Below are 19,619 nucleotides of genomic sequence, written 5' to 3' on the forward strand. Positions count from 1 at the left end.
TCTTTTTTAATGTGTCACTGTTTTTGAGGATCATGTACCTTTCCCCATAAGCTCTGTGGTTTTTATTGCACAATTTTGTACAGCCCAGTGATTTTCAGGGATGCATATGTCCTGTCATAGCAGAACCGACTACTTGAAAAGGCTTTGGAAAGCTGAAAAGTTCAAGTGCCTGAAAGGTAGAATCATGGGACTAGATGTTAGGATCAAGCTGAAGTTGGGGGTCAGTTCGCTTTATGAAGAAGCATCCAAGGCCAGGTTAGGCGTTGAGGTTTTATCTGATGTAGGACCTGAGTAGAGATGTCAGCCCAGGGGGCGAGTGAGCGGGGGCGGCAGATGTCTCTTGAGATGTCAGTTCCGCAGAGTACGGAGAAGGGACTGGAGTGAGGACAGAAGAAGCCAGCGTCCGGGAGGCCAGTGTTCCCGAAAATCTCAGTAAAAGACAAACAGAGATCAAGAGAAGAATAAATGCCACATTCTGACCTAGGAGTGATGCACTTTCTCTCATTTATTCTGTTCTTTTCATGAGCATGGCTTGGATTTTACACATGGGGAAGAGAGAACTAGAAACATAAGGTGGGGGAGAGCTCCAGCTTTAATCCCTAAGTTCAGGGTGGCTGTGTGACCCTGAGCACACTCCCGTCTCCACGAGGAAGATTTGGAGTAAAAGGTCCTTAAGTTCTTTGTCAGATGTTTCGAATTTCAGGTTTTGTGATTACATTTTGAGAAAAAGTGCTGTGTGCCTCTATTAGCCCATCAGAAGGCTCCTCGGTTTATGAATTCGAATGATCTCATCTGCAATATGCAAATACAAATTTAGTCCTGGAAAAAAACCAGCAATTTAATAGGAAATAGAAAATGAATGAGCTTTTGAAATTAAAGACCTTTTTTAGTTTCCCTGTGAAGCTGGTAAGTGCTGAAAAATGCAAAGGCTTTTCATTTGGGATGAAAACAGGAAATGATTATTTCCCATACAAAACAAATTTGGAGCAGGCTGTGGACTTCCTGTGTCCATGTGGCCTGGAGAAATGGGGCTACTTCTATTCTGGATCCAAGTGTGGGCTCTTCTGTGAATGCAGTAAGCTGAGAAGTCCTCGCCCCTGCTTCTCTCTAGAGTCCAAGAAAGGGTTTGCTTTTTTCCACCATTTGTCACTCCCTGGGTGGAAGCACAGGATTCCAGATTAAAACAGAAATGTATTATCTAAGAATAACACATTAAAGTAATTCTTTATTAATTAATGACCCTCTTATACAAAAAGTTCATGGTCAAAAGATTTGAAATGAAGAAAATACAAAAAGCAACTAGTAGTCTGGTGCAGTGACACCAGCAGGAAGGCAGACTAGGCAGCTCTGGGCCCTCGTCCACTCCCCACCCGCCACCCAGAAACATTAAATAAACATCTAGAGACTGTCTAAATTAACTTTATAGGAAACCGGCCAAACATCTAAAAGCAACCAAGCCAATGCCCAGTCAAGAAAAACCACACTTGAGACAGGTGAATGTGTGGTGCTGTGCTTGCCCTTGCTGTGCTACCTTCCTGGTGCAATGTGGCCTGAAGAAAGCCATGGCCCGGGCCCCGGTTCCCTTCCATGACCTGGGGAGAGCAGAGGGAACCCAATCTGCAGCCCTCTAACCTATCTGGGGGCTGCCTGATTGGTTTCTGTGTCATATCTCTCTGAGCCCAGATGGACAGAAGTGGCACCGCTTGGATTTCAGGTAAGGGGAAGCCACGGGAAGCAGTGGGCCTAGCTTGTGAAAACCACAAGGGGACGACAGGCCCACAGATGTCTGGGCAAGAGACCACTAATTGAAGGATACAATAGAAAGGCTAAGGCCCCAAGAAGAGACGAGACTCTTACGGAAATTAAAACATTTAAAAGCAGTCACGTGTACCGAGTAATTGGGGGAAAAGCACACACAGAGGCCAGGGACGACACTGTCCCAGAAAAGGACTGAGCAAAGCAGGACAAAGCCTCATCTCCCCCTGACCAAAAACTCACATACAGGTCGTGTACTGTGAGCAGTTCTATCCTGGACTATACATAACGTGGTAGGGAGATTAATGCCTCTGCTCCCAAAGATCGACATCTAATCCCTGGAACAGGTGAATACGTCGGGTTTCATGACAAAGGGGAATTAAGGCTGCAGATGGTTGCTAGCCAGCTGATTTTAAAATAAGAGGAGCATTCTGGCTTATCCTGCTGGGTCAATGTAAGCACAGGACTTAAGATTGGAAGAGTGAGGCAGGCGGGGGGATCAGGATCACGTGACATGAGAAGGACCTGCCATTGCTGGACTTGAAGGAGGAGGAAGGGCCACGAGCCAAGGAATGCAGGCACCTCTGGAAACCGCAAAAGGCAAGAAAAGGGCTTCTCCCCAGAGCATCCAGAAGACCCCACCCTGCCCACACCTCGATTTCAGCCAGTGAGACCTGTCTTGGACTTCTGACCTTGAAAACTGGAAGATAATGAATTTTGTTGCTTTGTGCCACATTTGTAGGATTTGCTACCACAGCAATAGAAAATAATACATATAGGACATAAAAGGTATTTTTTTTCCAATTCACATTTCTTTCAGTTGGCATTTTGGGAACACTCGCTGCGTGTAGCAGGAGGCAGGGTTTCGTGTCATTTATTATTTGCCCTGAAAGTCCCTCAGCAGGTCCCAATGCTCCTGCATATGCAATGAGTCCAGCAGATTCCAGGAGGAGTCCCTTCACTCTGCTGGGGGAGCAGCCCAGAAAATTTCACAACAGGAGCAATGTGCACGCGTGTGTGCATGTTTGTGTGGTGTGTATGGTGTCTGTGGTATGCATGCATGTTGCTTACTGACACGTGCTGGTTAGGAATTTACCAAATGGGAAGAAGAAATTAGGTTGGAGAGCGAAAGACCAACAGTGAAGAGTTCTTTTATTTCTGTATTTAACAAGGACGGGCGTGCTGAGGCCAGGTGGCAGAGCACAGCAGACACAGCAAGGGTTGTGCCTGGCAGCCCAGCCATCGGCCACCTGCTTTGCTGCACGACACAGCTGTCCACAGTCTCCTGCCAGTGCCCCTGACCCGTCACACAGCCAGGCTCCCCAGGGGAGCACACACATATGCACAAACATGTTCAAATGTGTGCATGCACAAGTGTGCTTACACACTACACGCACATACTCACACTTATGCAAGTACACATGTATGCATGAACTTATACGTCCATACATGCACACATGCAGACACGCACAAGCTCACAATGCACACGTGCACACAATGCTCACATGTGCACATGCACACTTGTGCACATACATGCATGAACTGACACACCTACATATGCTGCACACACGGGCACACACAGGCACATATGTACACACACACACACACACACACACACACACACGGCTCTGAGTTTGGAGAGGAGAGTGATGCTATCCCACCTGTCCGTGAGGTGCCATGTGGTAGCAGCGGAGGCTGGCAGTGGCCTGAGGACAGTAGGAAGGGACAAAGGGATAAGGAATTTACTGGTAACAACATAGAAAGTCCAAAGGTTATTGTTATGCTAGAAAAATATTAAACTTCATAAAACCCATGTTTATTCAAAAAATCTATTCAGAAAGTCTGGAAAAGCATAATAAATATCTGTACAGTGGCCGCCATCGCAAACATGAAATATAAAGCGTGAACATAAAAACGATCTGTAAACATAACTGCTGAGCTTGTAAACAAAGTGCTGGGTCGGAGGAGCTGGGGTGTGGGGAGTGTGGGCACAGCACAGCCGGCCGCGGACGCGCCCTCTGCCTTTTCCTTACACACAGGGACCTGCAATGTCCTTCTCCATTCTAGAATTTGAATGTCTCTTGGAAAGGCAAGGGCAACACAACCATGTCTGGAATAGAACAGAGTGCAAATCACACTTCATCGTGTGCTTGAGAGAATCAGTAAAGCATAAGGTAAAAATCCCAGTGTGCAGCTTTAGGAATAACACCATTTAATGAACAATACTGGCTAACATTAAGTGCTAGGATCACTGAAAAAGTCAAACAATCTTCCAAACATCAGTACACGCACAATTAGTTTAAAGTCATGTACAAATCTGACCTAAGGGTGAAAGGGGGGGGAATCCTCACCTCTTGCCCGCGTTTGACTTTGGGGGTGGAATTGGCCAAGCTCTCCCATCAATGGGCTGCAGGATGGGGGACTCTGTAGGGTGGCGCCATCTAGCGGTGGGCTAGGGAGCTCGAGACCTAGGGCTCGGTTTTCTCATGACAAGTCCTGCGGTGTTTATGATGCAGCCGGTTATGACCTTCTGTGTGAGCAGGGGGAGCTATTTAACTTTCTGGGAAGTCTATGTCATTCGCGCAAACCACACGGAGTCTCTCATTACATGTGGAGGTGAGCTGAACAGGTGAAGTGAAACTTGTCATCACACCTTCATGCACACATCAACCGCTGTTGATAAGGCCCAGCCACTTGCTGTTCACTTGAGTTTTGAAAGTTTAGTTTAAAATATTATAACTTCTTTAGGCTGACTTTCTGTTGAAGGATTTCAAGTATCATTTTGTGCTGGATAAGGATGGGACCGTGGAGGGGTTCTCCAGACACTCGGCGAGCAGGTGACCCATATCGTGCTCTGCTGACGCACAGCTAATGTGGTTGGGGACAGTCTGGTGTGCCGGTGAGTCTCATCGGTCCCTGTGGCATGCTCAGTTCAGAACCTAAGGCTGTGCAAATGGGCATGACTGAAAAAGACAACAGGCCGGCACGATGTGGCCCATGGAGAACACGCCACGGCCGCCTTCTCAGCGATGATTTCTCAGTCACTCCTGGGGTCCCCTCCCCTTCCTCCATCAGAACTTATGGACCACAAGCAAACACACACATGTGCAAATGATCCCAGCCAAAGCCCGGCAGCCGATGCCTGCGTAGGGAGCAGCTGTAACACCTTTGTCCACTTCTAGGGGGACAAAATCTGAGACCTAAGAACTATCCAATTTTTCTAAGTTTCTAAGAAATGGAATAATTCAGACCTAAAAAATGATCATAGTGGAAGTCATTTTAGTCTTGGGAAAAAGCATTTTCTATTGAGAAAATATAAGAAGTGCCCAACGGACACTATAGGAAAACAGGTACATGATCTGTCCCTACCTTTCATATTTTGTGGTTCTCTGGGGAAAAAAACATCATGAGATAAAGCTTCTGAAACAAGTTTATATTTTAAGGTCTGAACACAATTAGACCAAGCTAAGGGGTTATTTTTCAGAATGCGGCAGTCTTTGTGTGTGTGTGCCAGAGCAGATGGAGATGGAGGGAAAAAGGAAACTATGAAATACAGGCTCCTTAGTGAAAACCCGGCTGTGACCAACGTGGGCCTCCTGAGCCCCACCTGGCACACAGGGGCTGCTCCTCAGCGGTGCTGGGGGGAAGGCGCCGGTGGCAGTGGGCGGGGAGCCAGGTGGGTGGGCCCCTGGCTGGGGGACCACTGGGAGGGCGTCCTCGGCATCCCTATGGGAGGCTGAAGAGCACATGTTCGCTCTCTGGGCAGCGTGCAGGGCCTGCCCAGGAACCTTCTCACATGATTTTATTTAAGAAAGGACAGCACAGCATGGCCCACGCCCGTGTGCACAGCACACCCAGGGAAACATAAAATACCAGTGAAATGTCAATTTGAAAACAGATCTATGCAACACAGACACACAACGCAACACAAAAGCACAGCTTCTACAAAGTGCATCACTACTGTCCGTAAGGCGACCTCAGCTTCCTCCCCGCCACCCCTGCCCTGGGGGAGGGGGCCTCTGGGCTCTAAAGCATCGGTGGGAGGCGGCAAAGCCCAACTTTTCCAATAGCTGGTTTTTCTGTAGACCAGAAAAACACAAGCGAGCACAGCAAACCCCGCTCTGGGTCAGCACACGCAAGCTGCCGTGGGCTCGGCATGGCCACCGCCACCACTGGAGCTCTCGGGGAAGCCTCTGGTGGCCCGTGACTGCAACAGTCACGGCCCCTCCACGGGAGGGCCAGGACATGGTAAATACAGCTCCACCTGGCCCCTTCCCGGAGCCCCCCTCGATGCTGTGAAGTGTAGCTTTAGCGGCAAAGCCATGCTACCCCGATTCTTGGCTGGGCTCTTTCCGCTCATTCAAACCTGTGACAGGAAAGGCGAGGCCACCCAGCACCCCAGTCAAAAACTAGAGGCAGCTGTGCGGTAACAGCTCTTTGGATTTCTTTGGACGGGACCAGGCGTCCCCTCTGGGGTGCCACAGTGAAAGCCCCACATCATTCCACCTGCCAGAACGCCAGAGTGCTGGTGGCTCCCGCCCTCTGACCGCCCATGACACCTCCTCCACTGACACTGTCCTACCAGGACCACGAGGACGCCTCTGCTGGGAGGAGAACCTAGCGACTGGCTTCATAACGGGAAAAATCTCTCCCCATAGAAGTATAAGCCATGACATGAAAAGACCTAAGATTCTGAAGGAGCCTCTAGAATCAGCACGGTGGCACAGTGGCATTTGGTTTTGCTCGGGATGGAGGAGGTGGGTGCAGGGTTGGCACAGCGAGGCTCTGAGACGTCACCGGTCGGGATCCGTGCCAGGGCCGAAAAAGAAAACACACAAACGGCGAAGGCGGGTTCTGCCTTCATGCTGGACGCGTGGTCACGGCGGGGTGCCCGTGAGCAGGATCCGAGTCCAGCGCCTGCGAGCCCAAGAGGGCGCTGGGCTGGGGACGCGCGGGGCTGGCGACCAGGTGTCTTGCTTTCCTGCTATAACCGCGTGGATGTGAGTCTCTTCATGCCTCGGCGCTGGGCCAGGTTGGATGACAGCACTGGCTCCAGCCGCGGAGCCTGAGGTGTTCTGTTCAGAGCGAAGTAGGTGGCAGCCACAGCACCCTGCAGAAGGAAGGGGAGGACAGGGCGTGACCGTGGCACGCACCCACCCCGAGAGTGAAGCTGAGGCCACGGGACCCTGCTCAGCCTTAGTTTCCCCTCGGGTAAAGAAAGCGCAGAAATAAGACCCTCCCACCTCCAGGATTAGCGGAGTGTTGTGTGTACCAAGCCTGCTGCGGTGGCCGCAAGGAGTGGGCCCCCATCAATAATGGTGATTTTACCCTTAATACCATAGCCACCTGCCATCCCAGCCCAACCGCGCCTTGGGGGATAAATATCTCAGACTCATGCAGAGACCCCAGGAGGAGGCCTCATGATCCCCTGCACTGCTGACAGTGAGGCCAGGTCTGTGCTCGGGGCCTGTTGGATCCACAGGAACACTCACGGCAATGCCATGACCACTCCTAACTGGGTAACTCCAATTCCTGCAAGTGTGGAGACGGTCTACACTTCTCAGAAGAGGGAACTACCCAGGGTGCAGGGCTGCCTGAGAGAGGGATGCTGCTCTGAGTGTAAGTCACTGTGAGATGAGGACACTGCAAGCCTCTGGTCCAGAGCTGAAGGCACTGGAACTTTGAGTGCTACAGCCATGGCCCTCCCGCCCTCCACCGCCAGAGAAGTTGTGAGTCATTCAGGTGGGCCTTGTGTGTGGTTGCAAATGTGTGACTGAAGGAGTAAAGAGAGTCAGTTTGGGACACCCATTTGGGACTGTTAGTGGTGACTTTTCTAGAGACTATGGTTTCTTTAGATGGGCTGCGAGGTGTTAGACCCTCTCCTGCTCCCGCTCCCCCATCCTGCTTCCTTATAGCTCACTGGTACCTTCACCAGGTGCACGTCCTGTCTGCTGAGCTGGTTTTGGGACAGGTACTCTCTGTTGACAATCCACGGGTGTTTTAGCACTTGAACTGCCGTCAGGCGCTGGTGAGGGTCGACGTGGAGCATCTTGGACACGACATCCTGTCGGGAAGGTGGTGAGGGAGGGAGGGGGTGACCGGAGCTGCGTCAGACAGCCTCCCAGCCAAGTTCCTGTCTCCCTCCCACGGCCAAACCCACCCTTGGTTCTGAGAGCGATTCTTGGCATTTGGGGGTCCAATGTTTACTTTCAGGTTTATAAACATGTGAATAGTTTTTAAGTTTTAACTATCACCAACTTAGCAGGTCATGGAAGGCTTACCTTTTATTAAAGATTTTACGTCTAAAGAGAAATTAAATGTGGAAATGTTAGATAATGCGTGTAAATTGCCGAAATGGTATTTCAGTAAAAATGATAACTTTTCAAAGGGAGAAGCTGAAATGATGAATATCCCACAGAGAGAAACCTGTTCATGACAATGTACAATGTAGCTACATTTTTATCATGACTATCCACAATATTTACTACAAATCATCACTAACCACGAATCTACAATCTGTGGCCATCACCTATGCCCAATGGGCGCGTGTCTAATAAAGGTAATTTTCTTATATGATTGCAAAGTAGTAATGATAAAAAATTTTAACATGGGTTTAAATATAGGGCTCCACTTCAGACATGCATGTTAGCAATATGTGTGTGATACGTGTTCAGTTACAAATGTGGATATGTTTGCACAGTGCTTCGCAAGACGTCTGGCCCCACTCAAGGCCTCTGCTCTAGTCATGACTGTCCGTGAGGAAAGCAGGGCAAATGGAACTTTCCCTATGTTGCAGGGAAAGACACTGGAATTTACAGTGATTAACGGCCCAGGGAGGACCCAAGATGAGAATCCATATTCTGTCCACCGGCCTACTCTCCTTCCTTCAGTATCCTACACCTTCTAAAACTGGAACAAAATGAATGAGAATGCACAGCAATGTGAAGTACAATTACTCAGTAGAATTTCTGTTCATAAACCACAAGAAAGAAATACTGTGTACTATAACAACATCCTGTTTCTATAGAGAAATCCAATGCCTTTTAATATTTGATACATTAACCTTGGTAACTTCGTGAAACCAATATCTCTTGAATGTATTATTGCTCCCATTTTCAGGTGTAAAAAATGAAAGCAAAGAAAAAATTACTGACGTGCTCAGGATCTCGCAGTCACGACACTGAGTGAAGCAACACAGTTTTATTCAGTGCACTCAGGATGCTGATAAAGTCACGCTAATCCACAGTTTGGTCTGAGCATGGAGGACAGGAAGTTCCGTTGTGTGGTGAGCAAGAGAAGGGAAAAGACATCAGGAAAAGATGAGGGAGGGGAAGACTTGGCAGTGGCAGGGCTGGTGGTCCTGAGCCCCAGAGTTGGTGAGGTCCCGGGGGCAGCAAAGCCCTCTGCCTGCAGCAGTGATCTTGATAATGCACCATTGTCCTTGACTTTACTCCTTCCCCGACACCTTCTCCTGCTCCCAAGATCATCTCCGAAACAAACCACCAGCACCCCCTATATCTCTGCCATACACCTGCCATTATATCTCCTCCATGGTCCCCTCCACAAGCTCCTCCACCATAACCTCCATTTCCACTTCTACTGCCACCTCCACCATCTCCTCCACCATCACCTGCATGATCTGCTCCACCATCTCCTCGACCATCAAGTCACCATCACCTCCACCATCTCCTCCACCATCACCTCCATCATCACCTCAACATCACGTCCACCATCACGTCCATCATCTCCTCCAACATCACGTCCACCATCACCTCCACCATCTCCTTCACCATCTCCTCCACCATCTCCTCCATCATCACATCCACCATGTCCTCCACGACGTCCTCCACCATCACCTCCACCATCTCCTTCACCATCACCTCCACCAGCACATCCACCATTCCCTCCACCATCTCCTTCACCATCTCCTCCACCATCACGTCCACCATCTCCTTCACCATCTCCTCCACCTTCTCCAGTACCATCACATCCACCATCACGTCCACCATCATGTCCACCATCACCTCCACCATCTCCTTCACCATCTCCTCCACCATGACGTCCACCATCTCCTTCACCATCTCCTCCACCTTCTCCAGTACCATCACATCCACCATCACGTCCACCATCATGTCCACCATCACCTCCACCATCTCCTTCACCATCTCCTCCACCATCACGTCCACCATCTCCTCCACCATCCCCTTCACCATCTCCTTCACCATCTCCTCCACCATCACCTCGACATCAGGTCCACCATCTCCTCCACCATCACCTCGACATCACCTCCACCATCTCCTTCACCATCACGTCCATCATCACATCCACCATCACCACCCCCATCTCCTGCACCATCAACCTCCAACATCACCACCACCATCTCCTCCAACATCACGTCCACATCACGTCCACCATCTCCTCCACCATCACCTCGACATCACGTCCACCATCACCTCCACCACCTCCTCCACCATCACCTCTACCATCTCTTCCACCATCATCTCTCACTTCCACCATCCTCTCCACCATCAACTCCACTGTCTCCATCATCTCTTCCACCATTACCTCCACCATCATTGCATAAGGTCACTCAGTGATGGCGATGGCAGAGTTGGAATTAGGACCCCAGGCTTCTCCTCTTACAGCTCTTTTATAGAAACAGGAAATAGGCTGTTGCTGCTCCTTACTAGTGGTTGGATTATAATTTACTATACGATTAGAGAAAAATTTAGTGATGTCAACTAAGAAAGGCTAACAGTCTGATGGTCAGAAGAAATACGGCTGGTCACAAAGAGTGCAGACTGCTGACAAGCCCAAATTCAAAGTATTTTAAAATAACAGAAACACACCTCTGTTCCAGAGGTCTTCCTGATCAATCTGTGAACATTCAGAACAATCATTCTGCAATATCACTGAAAGGGTGATGGTTAATTTTATGTGACAACTTGGTTAGGCTATGGTCCCTGGTTGTTTGGTCAAATGCCAGCCTAGATATTGTTGTGAAGGTATTTTTTAGATATGATGAACATTTAATTTAGTAGACTTTGAGTAAAGCAGATGCTTCTCCATAATGTGGGTGAGTCTCATCCAATCAGTTGGAGGCCTTAATAGAGAAAAGACGGAGCTCCCTTGAGGAAGAGCAGTTCTGCCTCCGCGCAGCCTTTGAGTCAAACTGCAGCATCAGCTCTTGCCTGGGTCTCCAGCCTGCCCCGAGGACTTCAGACTTTCCAGTCCTCACAATCACACAAGCTAATTCCTTAAAAATTAATCTCTCTCTCTCTATATATACATCTTTTATTGGTTCTGTTTCTCTGGAGAACTCTGACTAATACACTAAGACAGTTGAAAATGTGAACATGCTATAAAATACTTTTACAAATAATTTAGCTGAGAGGCTTAAAAATCTATGAGGAGAAAATACCTATTTTATTTATATAAAAGGTATCCCCCAGCTTCCTCACAAATAATATGGTTATTGTAAATCTCCACACTTAAGAGGTAAGAATTTTGGGAAATGTACTCACTTTTGCTGCGTCAGATATAGAATCCCAGTTTCCCCCTGAAAGGGCGTATTTCCCACTGCCAATCCTTGCCAGAATCTCCTCGGGAGTATCGTCTGGTCCGTTTGCAAAAGGGGTAAATCTGTGTAATAAGAGCATTTATGATAATCAGCTTCCATTTTATAATATAAAATAAAGTTTACAACTTGATAATGCCACTTTGTTGCTAAAGAAAATAGCTATTTTCTTTCCCCTGACAGGCTCTAAATCTAGGATTCATGGAAAGGCATGATTTATCTTCCTAATGCTATTGTCCTCACTTGGTCAATGCTAGAGGCTGATGAGGAAGGTGAAGACAGCCACGTTTATCCTTTCTAGACCCTTTCTAGCCACACTGGTGAGAGGGTGGAACATTGGTTTGTTTGCCTGGGGATTTGGTTTCCATGGTAATAGCGTGGTATCATGGACGAGAGCCTTAGATTTGAAGTCTAAGAGACCCATGCTTGATCTGTCACCAATTCCAGGTTCTTTGACAAATTAATCTTCTGGCCCTCAATTGCAAAATGGGTAGAATAATATACTCCCAGGAATCTGTAATGTTCTATGCATGAACACACATACAATTCCAGGTACAGCACTTGCCATGATCTAAGTGTGTAATTGATGTTCATTCCATCGCCTGTTAACATACGCCAGGGCATGTGAGTTCCAAGAACAGAGTAATATGTGATTCTAACAGCATTTCCTTTAGTGGCAAAGTTTGTGATCCGAGTTTTATGTTCTGGCAAAGCAAGGATCAGAAGAATCGCAAGATAACCTAACAATGTGGTATCAGGAAGAATCTGCAGCTCCTTCCTTCGCTGCCGCAGTCCTCAGAGCACAGCTCCCGCTGCCTGAACTGCTGTGCTTGCGCTGTGGGCACCAACTACTGATTTATTATGAAATAACAAAAACAAGGACATTGTCATTTATTCCCATGAGGGCATTTTGACCATTTTGCTACAGCAAACCGGACGGGATGGGCTAAGGTCCTTTTTTAAAACCTTTTTTTTAACCTCCACTGGAGTATTTAAAAACTTAAAAACGTTAGTAACCAGCGGATCTGTAGGATTCCAGCCCTTCCTGGCTAGAAGGAGCTGGTGGTGGCCTCTTCCCGTGCACAGACCAAGGAAGTGAGGCCTATTCAGGTGAAACTGGCAGGATTCAGAGCTAGTGCAGGGGGCAGCTCAGGTGGAAACGAGGCGTGCAGCGAGACTCAGGCCTCCTGTAACACCATGTGCCTCCAAACAGTGAACCGGCCCAGGCACGTCTCACGGCCACAGAGGCTGGGTACAGAGCCACTAACTGGTGGTCATCTTCAAAGATGCCATCTGACCCTGAAGCTTCTACAGTGCTTCTTGATTCAAGAGGAAGTTTGGAAGGCACAGGTGTTGCTACCTTTGCAGAGAGTGGCAGGGTGCAGTGAAGAGGATATGGACTGTACGGGCACAAGGCTGGGATATTCTGTTCATGAGCTGAGTTAAAAAAAAAAATGCATGGCTACGTTTTTTATCCTTATTCTTTAGTTGTCCTGAAAGGGTGAAGGAAGTCTGAGAGAGCTCCCTCAAAGCCCGGGCGCGTATGCACATGTGCTGCCCACACTCGTACGCCAGGGAGAGCCCGAGCCCGGCGCATAAGGGACCAGCCGCTGAGGCTTCTGCCTCTTGCCATCTTTGGCTAGGCGCTGTCTGCTACTGACACCTATTTGAGGCTCTCCATACCCCGCCAGCATGGTGTACAGCAGGATCCCCAGACTCCAGATGTCACACGCCGCATCATAGCCCTGCCGCTTCAGGACCTGGGGGGACAACAGACGGCAAGTAAGTACCTCGCTAAGAAAATTCAAGTGCACAGCATGTTTGTTCAATGGACCATCAGGCAGGCGGGGTGGGGAACAGCAGGAGGATGGCGCGGTGCCTTCAGTGAGCCCACCGTCTCTAATGCAGAGCTAACCCCGATGTGTGGCACCGGGACCCCTCGCAGACCAGCCCCCACGGGGAGCTTCAGCTCTTGCCGGGTACATGACAGAGTGAAAAGGAGGCACTTAATTTTCAAGGCAGAAGAATAAGTTTTTTTTTAATTATGATAAAAAATAACAAAACATTTACCATCTTAACCATTTTTAAGTGTACAGTTCAGCGGAATTAAGTGCATTCACGTTGTGATGTAGCCACCACCACTATCCGTCTCCATCACTTTTTAACTCCCCTACTGAAACCCTGTTCCCATTCAACCCTAACTCCTCGCTCCCCCTCTCTCTAGCCACCGGCACCCACCACTCCACATCCGTCTCTACGAACTGGACCATTCTAGGCACTGCACGTAAGTGCAATCACAGAGTACTGGTCTTTTTGTGACCAGCTTATTTCACTTAGCATAGCATCCTCAAGATTCATCCATGTTGTAGCGTGTGTCAGAATCTCTTTCCTTTTCAAAGCTAAATAATACTTTATTGTATGCGTAGACACATTGTGCTTATGCATTCATCCACTGATGGACACCTGGTTGCTTCCACCTGTTGGCTCTTGTGAATTATGTTGCTGTGAACACGAGTGTACAAGCGTCTGAGTCCTCATCTTTAATTCTCTTGAGTAAATAACCAGAACTGAAATTGCTGGGTCACAGAGTAATTCTATGTTTAATGTTTTGAGGAATTGTTAAAGCAAAAATATTTTAATGCATCCTAGAATTACTTCAAAAGAGGGCAATCCTCTGATATATTAATAGTTGAATAATAAAGAAAGCAGCATAACACTTGTGCATTATTGTAGATTACTGGAGGTAGCATTAAATGTGGAGTCAGGAGAGCTGTGTTCCATTTCCTCAGAGACACGAGCCTGGATCCTGTCTCTCCACCTTGCATCTCTGCCTCTGTGTGCTGGGCCTGCAGCACGGTGGCTGTCCCACCAGCACAGGCTGGTCACACCGAGTGCTCACTGCTCAGGCCCCAGCCTCATAGCTCATCAGCCGAGTGCTCTTCAAAAGTCACATCAGCACACCGAGCTTGTTTTTTCTGCGTGTGTGAAACATGGTGGAGAGTATGAAGCCTGTCCACGTTGTATGGTGTATGAGAGTAAAAGTAAAAAATATTGGTAAGAGTGCTGGGTAAGTGGTAAAGTAATATAACATCATAAGGCATCTATAATCACAAAAATTAATACTGTAGGACACCAGGCCCAGAAAATGAAAACTTGTTGAGCTGAAGGCAAACAAGCAGCAGGTGCAGGAAGCTCGCTGCCTCCCCCATCTGCCTAAAATCAGGACACAGGTTCTCAAAGGCAAAAGACACCCCCCTGCCCCTCTCTGCCAGGGGGAACAAAGGGTAACCACTGAGGACAACTGTGGATGCTCGTGGGCCTGGGGACAGCCCCAGAGCAACCTACATGAGCAAGCTGCACTAGCCAGCCTCTCTCTGCCAGCTGCTCTCCTTTCCACATGTCACTGCCCCTAGGGACTCAAAGTCCTTTCCTTTGTCCTGTCCCTCCTCTAACCCTTTACTGTTCTCTGTTGAAGATGCTGTAGAAGCTGGAACTCAAAACTACCTTTTGAGAACTAATACCTAGGTGTCTTCCATGCACATATGTGAAATATGCATGTTAATAAACTTCTGTTTGTTTTTCTCTTGTTAATCTGTCTTTTGTTACAGGGTCAGTTCCAACAAAGAACCTATGAATGTTGAGAAAAAAATTATCTTTCTCCCCTACAATTCTATTAATTGTATCAATATTAATATCGATCACTTTTAATATCGATATTAATTAATATTAAATATCGATATTAATATTAATATCGATTGGATAAGCCATTAACAGAGGCTCATAACCAGGTCTGCAGGCTGCTAAAGCATCTGGACCTCTGCTGCGTGTCCATCCACGTACCAGCCCCGTGCCCAGATGCATCTTCAGTGCAGACCAGTGGCCGGCCGTGGGTTACCTCCCAAACAGCTCCTAGACCGACCACTAGGTGCCAGGCATGCCTTTCTCTCAGGGCCTGCATGCTCGCCTGCAGCTCTGATGCAGTTTCATCCATGACCAGGAGACACACAGAATCTAGTCTGTTTTCATTCCTGATCCTCTCCTCCCCACCCTAGCAGCAATATCAGTCCCTACTGTTTTATTCCTTTATCCACCATCAGCTTGTGTTTGGTTGCTTTTTTAAAAAGCAGGAAACTGGATTTATCTTTATAAACATACCAATGACTTCAGAACTAAATGGAAATCATCCCTAGCAAACATGAAAAGGGGGACGTTCCCAAAATGCCCTTGCTGGGGCTCTTTGAGATGCAGGGTGGGTGGCAGTCAGAGCCTTTGGGATTTACATGGGCTTTTAGCTGCAGATTACTACGGAACCCTAATATTCTTAAGTGTGATAGCTGCTAACTTGCTTCTGTCAGGGAAAACAGTCTGGAGTGGGAATTATGGTGCAAAGCAAATCCATAGAGGTTTGTCTCTCCCTGTGCTATGACAGGTGGATTTCTGATCACTGATGACCTGCCGGCTCGTTGACCTGGTGGTAGAGAGACTGATGGCCTTTTTTCTCATTCTAATGCGTGACAGATATGCAGACTTGATCCAAACTGTCTACAGCATGATGACAATTTTATATGGGAATGTCACCATGTAAAAGTTTTTTCAAATAGGAAAATAAAATGATAAAATAACTGAGCAAGATCGGTGGCTGATGGAAAGCAGGGGAAAGGTTCTCATCCCCATTTCCTAACGCCACTGCTAACGTGCCAAACTGTCCAGCTACTTTGAAAGGAGGAGGAGGCAGGGCGGTCTCTCTGAGGGGCTCACAGGCCTGTCCTCCCGCAGTTCCAGTGATCTCACCTCGGGGGCCACAAAGTTTGCGGTGTAGCAGGGCGTCATCAGCAGCCCGTTCTCCGCTCGCAGCTGCTTGGCAAACCCAAAGTCACAGATGCGGATGGATTCCGGGTTTCCAGACTCGTCCATGTACAGAATATTACTCGGCTTCAGGTCTCGATGAACAACCTGGAAGGCAGGAAGCATTACACATCACTGCGGCCACAGACCGAGCGGGGACGGGACGAGGGATGCGCTCGGAAGCGGAGCATTCATTCTGGAGTGTTTATTCCGGGCAGGTCCTGCAGCAGGAGGCAAATCAGCCGTATGACATGGATGCTGAGTCTTTGGCGGGGCCCCAACTCCCTTCTCTCCTCCTCTCACGTTGGTCACTCAAGTCCGAGCACCTGGACTAACCCTCTTTTATGATGCTTGAAGCTTAGAGTGAGTAAGTAAACACACGCCTGTCTGAGATGAGGCAACAGCCAGTTGGAGCTGTCACATAAGAGGAAATGTCACGGTGAGTTTAGGTAATGGGAATAAAAAGGGTTTTGGAGATTATATTCATCAGTAACTATTTACCGCATGCCTGGCACTGTCAGGTGCTGGGATGCACCGACCAGGCACCTGCTGTCCCAGGGCACAGGCTGGTGGAGGAAGCAGACAGGAATCAACAACAGCACAGACACTGCACTTGCACCTGTGCCAAGTGAGGTGCGGCACTCTGGGCACATCCCATGGGGATGGTGACACCTCAAAACAAAGCAGCGGATATTTAGGGCACAAAGTGATGTCTTCTGAGGGGACAGAGGACTGTTGTGAGGACATGTGGGGTGCCTTGGTACAGCTTGGAATCTGAATGTCTTGATTGTCCTGTTAAAGTCCAGTGAGGATGTAAGAGGGACGTTAAAGGGACCCACTGGAGCAATGAGGCTTGGTTTACTGAGGTCTCAATGGCAAGGGACAGAAAGGTTTTGGTTTCAGTTCCATGACCTCCCTCATTAAATAGAAGCAAACCTGCAGGAAACACCCTTAGGGCTCATCTAGGGCTTGGCTGCTTGGGGAAAGCCTGGAAAATCTCAACAGCCCAGAGCACCAGGCGAACACAAGGAGCGACCCGTTCTGTGGTCCTGGGACAACAGTCTCCCGTTCAGATGACTGCACCATACAAGCTTACAGCCACGCACACGGCTGGCCATGGCAGCACGGGCTGCTCCCTGAGTGCAGAGGAGAGGCGGAGCGCAGAAGAAAAGCAAAGCACTTGCAACAGCGACTGCAACATGGCGAGGGCTATGTGGGCCTCAGCTGTCACCGTCACTTCTGTCCTCCTGTGGCACTGTATCGTTCCTTCGCATCAGTTAGAGTCCAATTTTATATATGGTAAGTAATGAAAATTCCAAATTTCCCTTTATCAAGGGTGAAGCATTTTTTTGCTAAAATTGGTCCAGGTAAATTTAACTTTTTGACCCAGCTCTTCGATTCACCATGTGTACAAATAATTTTAGATGCTTGAATAATGTGTCATCTCAAAATATGCTGCTTTGGCATATTGGTTACTCTGAGCTCAAGACTACCAAAAAGAAGCAGGTATAAGAAAAGCTCCCTCTTTGCCTAAAAGCAGGACATCAATTGGTACAGGTTTCCTCCTCCCTGCCCTACCAGGAAGGACAGAAGTTAGTCACCAGGGACAGCTCTAGACCTTGCAGCCTGAGATGGCACCGGAAGACTCGGTATGACAAACTCCACTAACCCTCATCTTCGCGGTTTGCTGCCCCATACTCTCAATGTCCCTCTCCTTTCCCTTGTCACTTCTCCACTAATTTCTGCTCTGTTGTGGAGACGTGACATAAGCCCGAGTTCTAACTGGGTGCATTTGTGATGCTCGTGTTGATGAACTTCTGTTTGTTTTCTCTTGTTAACCTGTCATTGGTCAGTCTAGTATACAAGACCTCGGCCAATGAACCTGGGACGAGGACAGGGAAGAGAACATCGCCCTGCAGCCTCACCGAGGCACAGACACAGAGGGATGACCGTGGTCTGGAAGGAATTCGAGGGCCAGCTGAGTTCCCAGCTCTCAGGCCATCCACTCGTCAGTGATTTCAGCCCCCCATCCCGAAGCAACCCCGTCCGAGTGCGCCCTACCCCCTGGGAGTGGAGGTAGTCCATGGTCTTGGTGATGGTGCACAGCACGTCGCTCGCCTCACGCTCCGAGAAGTAGCGCTGCCGGAGGATGCGGTCCAGGAGCTCGCCGCCACGCATCAGCTCCATGACCAGGTACACGAACTTGCCGTCGTCATAGACCTGCAAGGACAAAGACCTCAGAGACTGTGCACGCCGCCATGCTGCCCTGCCCCACGGCCACTGGGTATGGTGAGAGCGAGGGCTCCAGCAGGGGCAGAAGGGAGAGCTCGGCAGGGAGTGGCTGGGATCCTGGTGTCCCCTGAGAGGAAAAACAAGACTTCTGCAGAAAACAGCTTTAGCAATCTACTGCTACACAGGGAATGAGAAAGCCAGGCCCAGAGAGCTCCTGATGGGATGTAGGAGTTTTTAGCTGAAACGGATCCTCTCATGGTACTGCTCTGCCTCTCTGACGTAGAGCTATTTAGATATTAAGAAATGGGAATGTTGGCACAGCACCATGCCAAGGCAATTCCCTGGGGCCAGTGCATTCTAAACTTTACCATGCATAGAATCTGGAGGGGATTGTAAAAACACATCTAGATCTGTGGGTCTGTGTGGAGCCAGGTGATGTCTGGGCTGGGCTCCATGACAGGTGGTGCGGGCAGCGTCCAGAGCTAACTCACCACATCAAAGCAGTGCCTTTATCTCAGGAGCAACAGGAAAAGATAGCTTTCATCCATGCCAGCTTTAATCTCTGGCTCTGACCACTTTTACACCAAACATGGCTTGCCGGTGACCATGCCCGGGGGGACCCGGAGCTGCCCAAGCTTTGAGAAGCAGGTGATGCAAAATGGAGTGAAGGACCCACATGTGATTATGTCCTGTCTCAAATCATCTTTCATCAGTGAATGTTCAGAGCAAATTGCTAAAATAATTTGCCTGACTTTGAACTTAATAAAAGACGTAAAAGTTAATTTTGGTGTATTTATTTCTGGGTTTGTGAACACAAATACTCTACTTTTGGAAATTTAAACAGATGACATCATTGACTTGGAACCACTCATCCCAAATGTCATAACAGTGGTTGGAAATGCTTAGGGAGTTTCTGCATTAGTTGACTTCTGTTTGTGAATCTTCACATGCAAATGAGTGACAGAACAGCAAGAGCAGCAGACTTGGGAAGTGGAGGTGACCACAGCCCAACACGAGCACAGTGGCTCTGGACATGAGGCACCTACCCCGCTTGTCCTCGGGACTGAACCAGCACCCAGAGGCCTCTTGCTCCAGGAATCACCAGGCCCGGAGGGAAACTGAAGTGGCCCCTGTGTCTTGGGGCTCTGGTTCATGATGCTGGGATCATTTTGGGGTTTGAGGGTGAGGGGGGAAGAGGAAGAAAACTGTC

General features: G+C 48.6%; 1 protein-coding gene across 3 annotated transcripts in view; it reads right to left on the reverse strand.

Annotated features, from left to right (window-relative positions):
• Nucleotides 1–557: 557 nt before the first annotated feature.
• RPS6KA2 (ribosomal protein S6 kinase A2) overlaps nucleotides 558–19,619 on the reverse strand; it is a 260,600-nt gene continuing 241,538 nt past the window's right edge. For 2 of the 3 annotated variants that reach the window (XM_063096080.1, XM_063096079.1), the window contains exons 16-21: nucleotides 18,239–18,397; nucleotides 16,124–16,285; nucleotides 13,016–13,092; nucleotides 11,280–11,397; nucleotides 7,682–7,819; nucleotides 3,472–6,865 (exon numbers count right to left, since the gene is read on the reverse strand). In XM_063096080.1, the coding sequence (XP_062952150.1) occupies nucleotides 6,740–6,865; nucleotides 7,682–7,819; nucleotides 11,280–11,397; nucleotides 13,016–13,092; nucleotides 16,124–16,285; nucleotides 18,239–18,397 (780 nt within the window). In that variant the 3' untranslated portion in view covers nucleotides 3,472–6,739. The other variant, XR_010023543.1, reaches the window with a different exon arrangement.

Source organism: Cynocephalus volans, chromosome 5 (genome assembly GCF_027409185.1).
Source record: "Cynocephalus volans isolate mCynVol1 chromosome 5, mCynVol1.pri, whole genome shotgun sequence".
Taxonomy (NCBI): domain Eukaryota; kingdom Metazoa; phylum Chordata; class Mammalia; order Dermoptera; family Cynocephalidae; genus Cynocephalus; species Cynocephalus volans.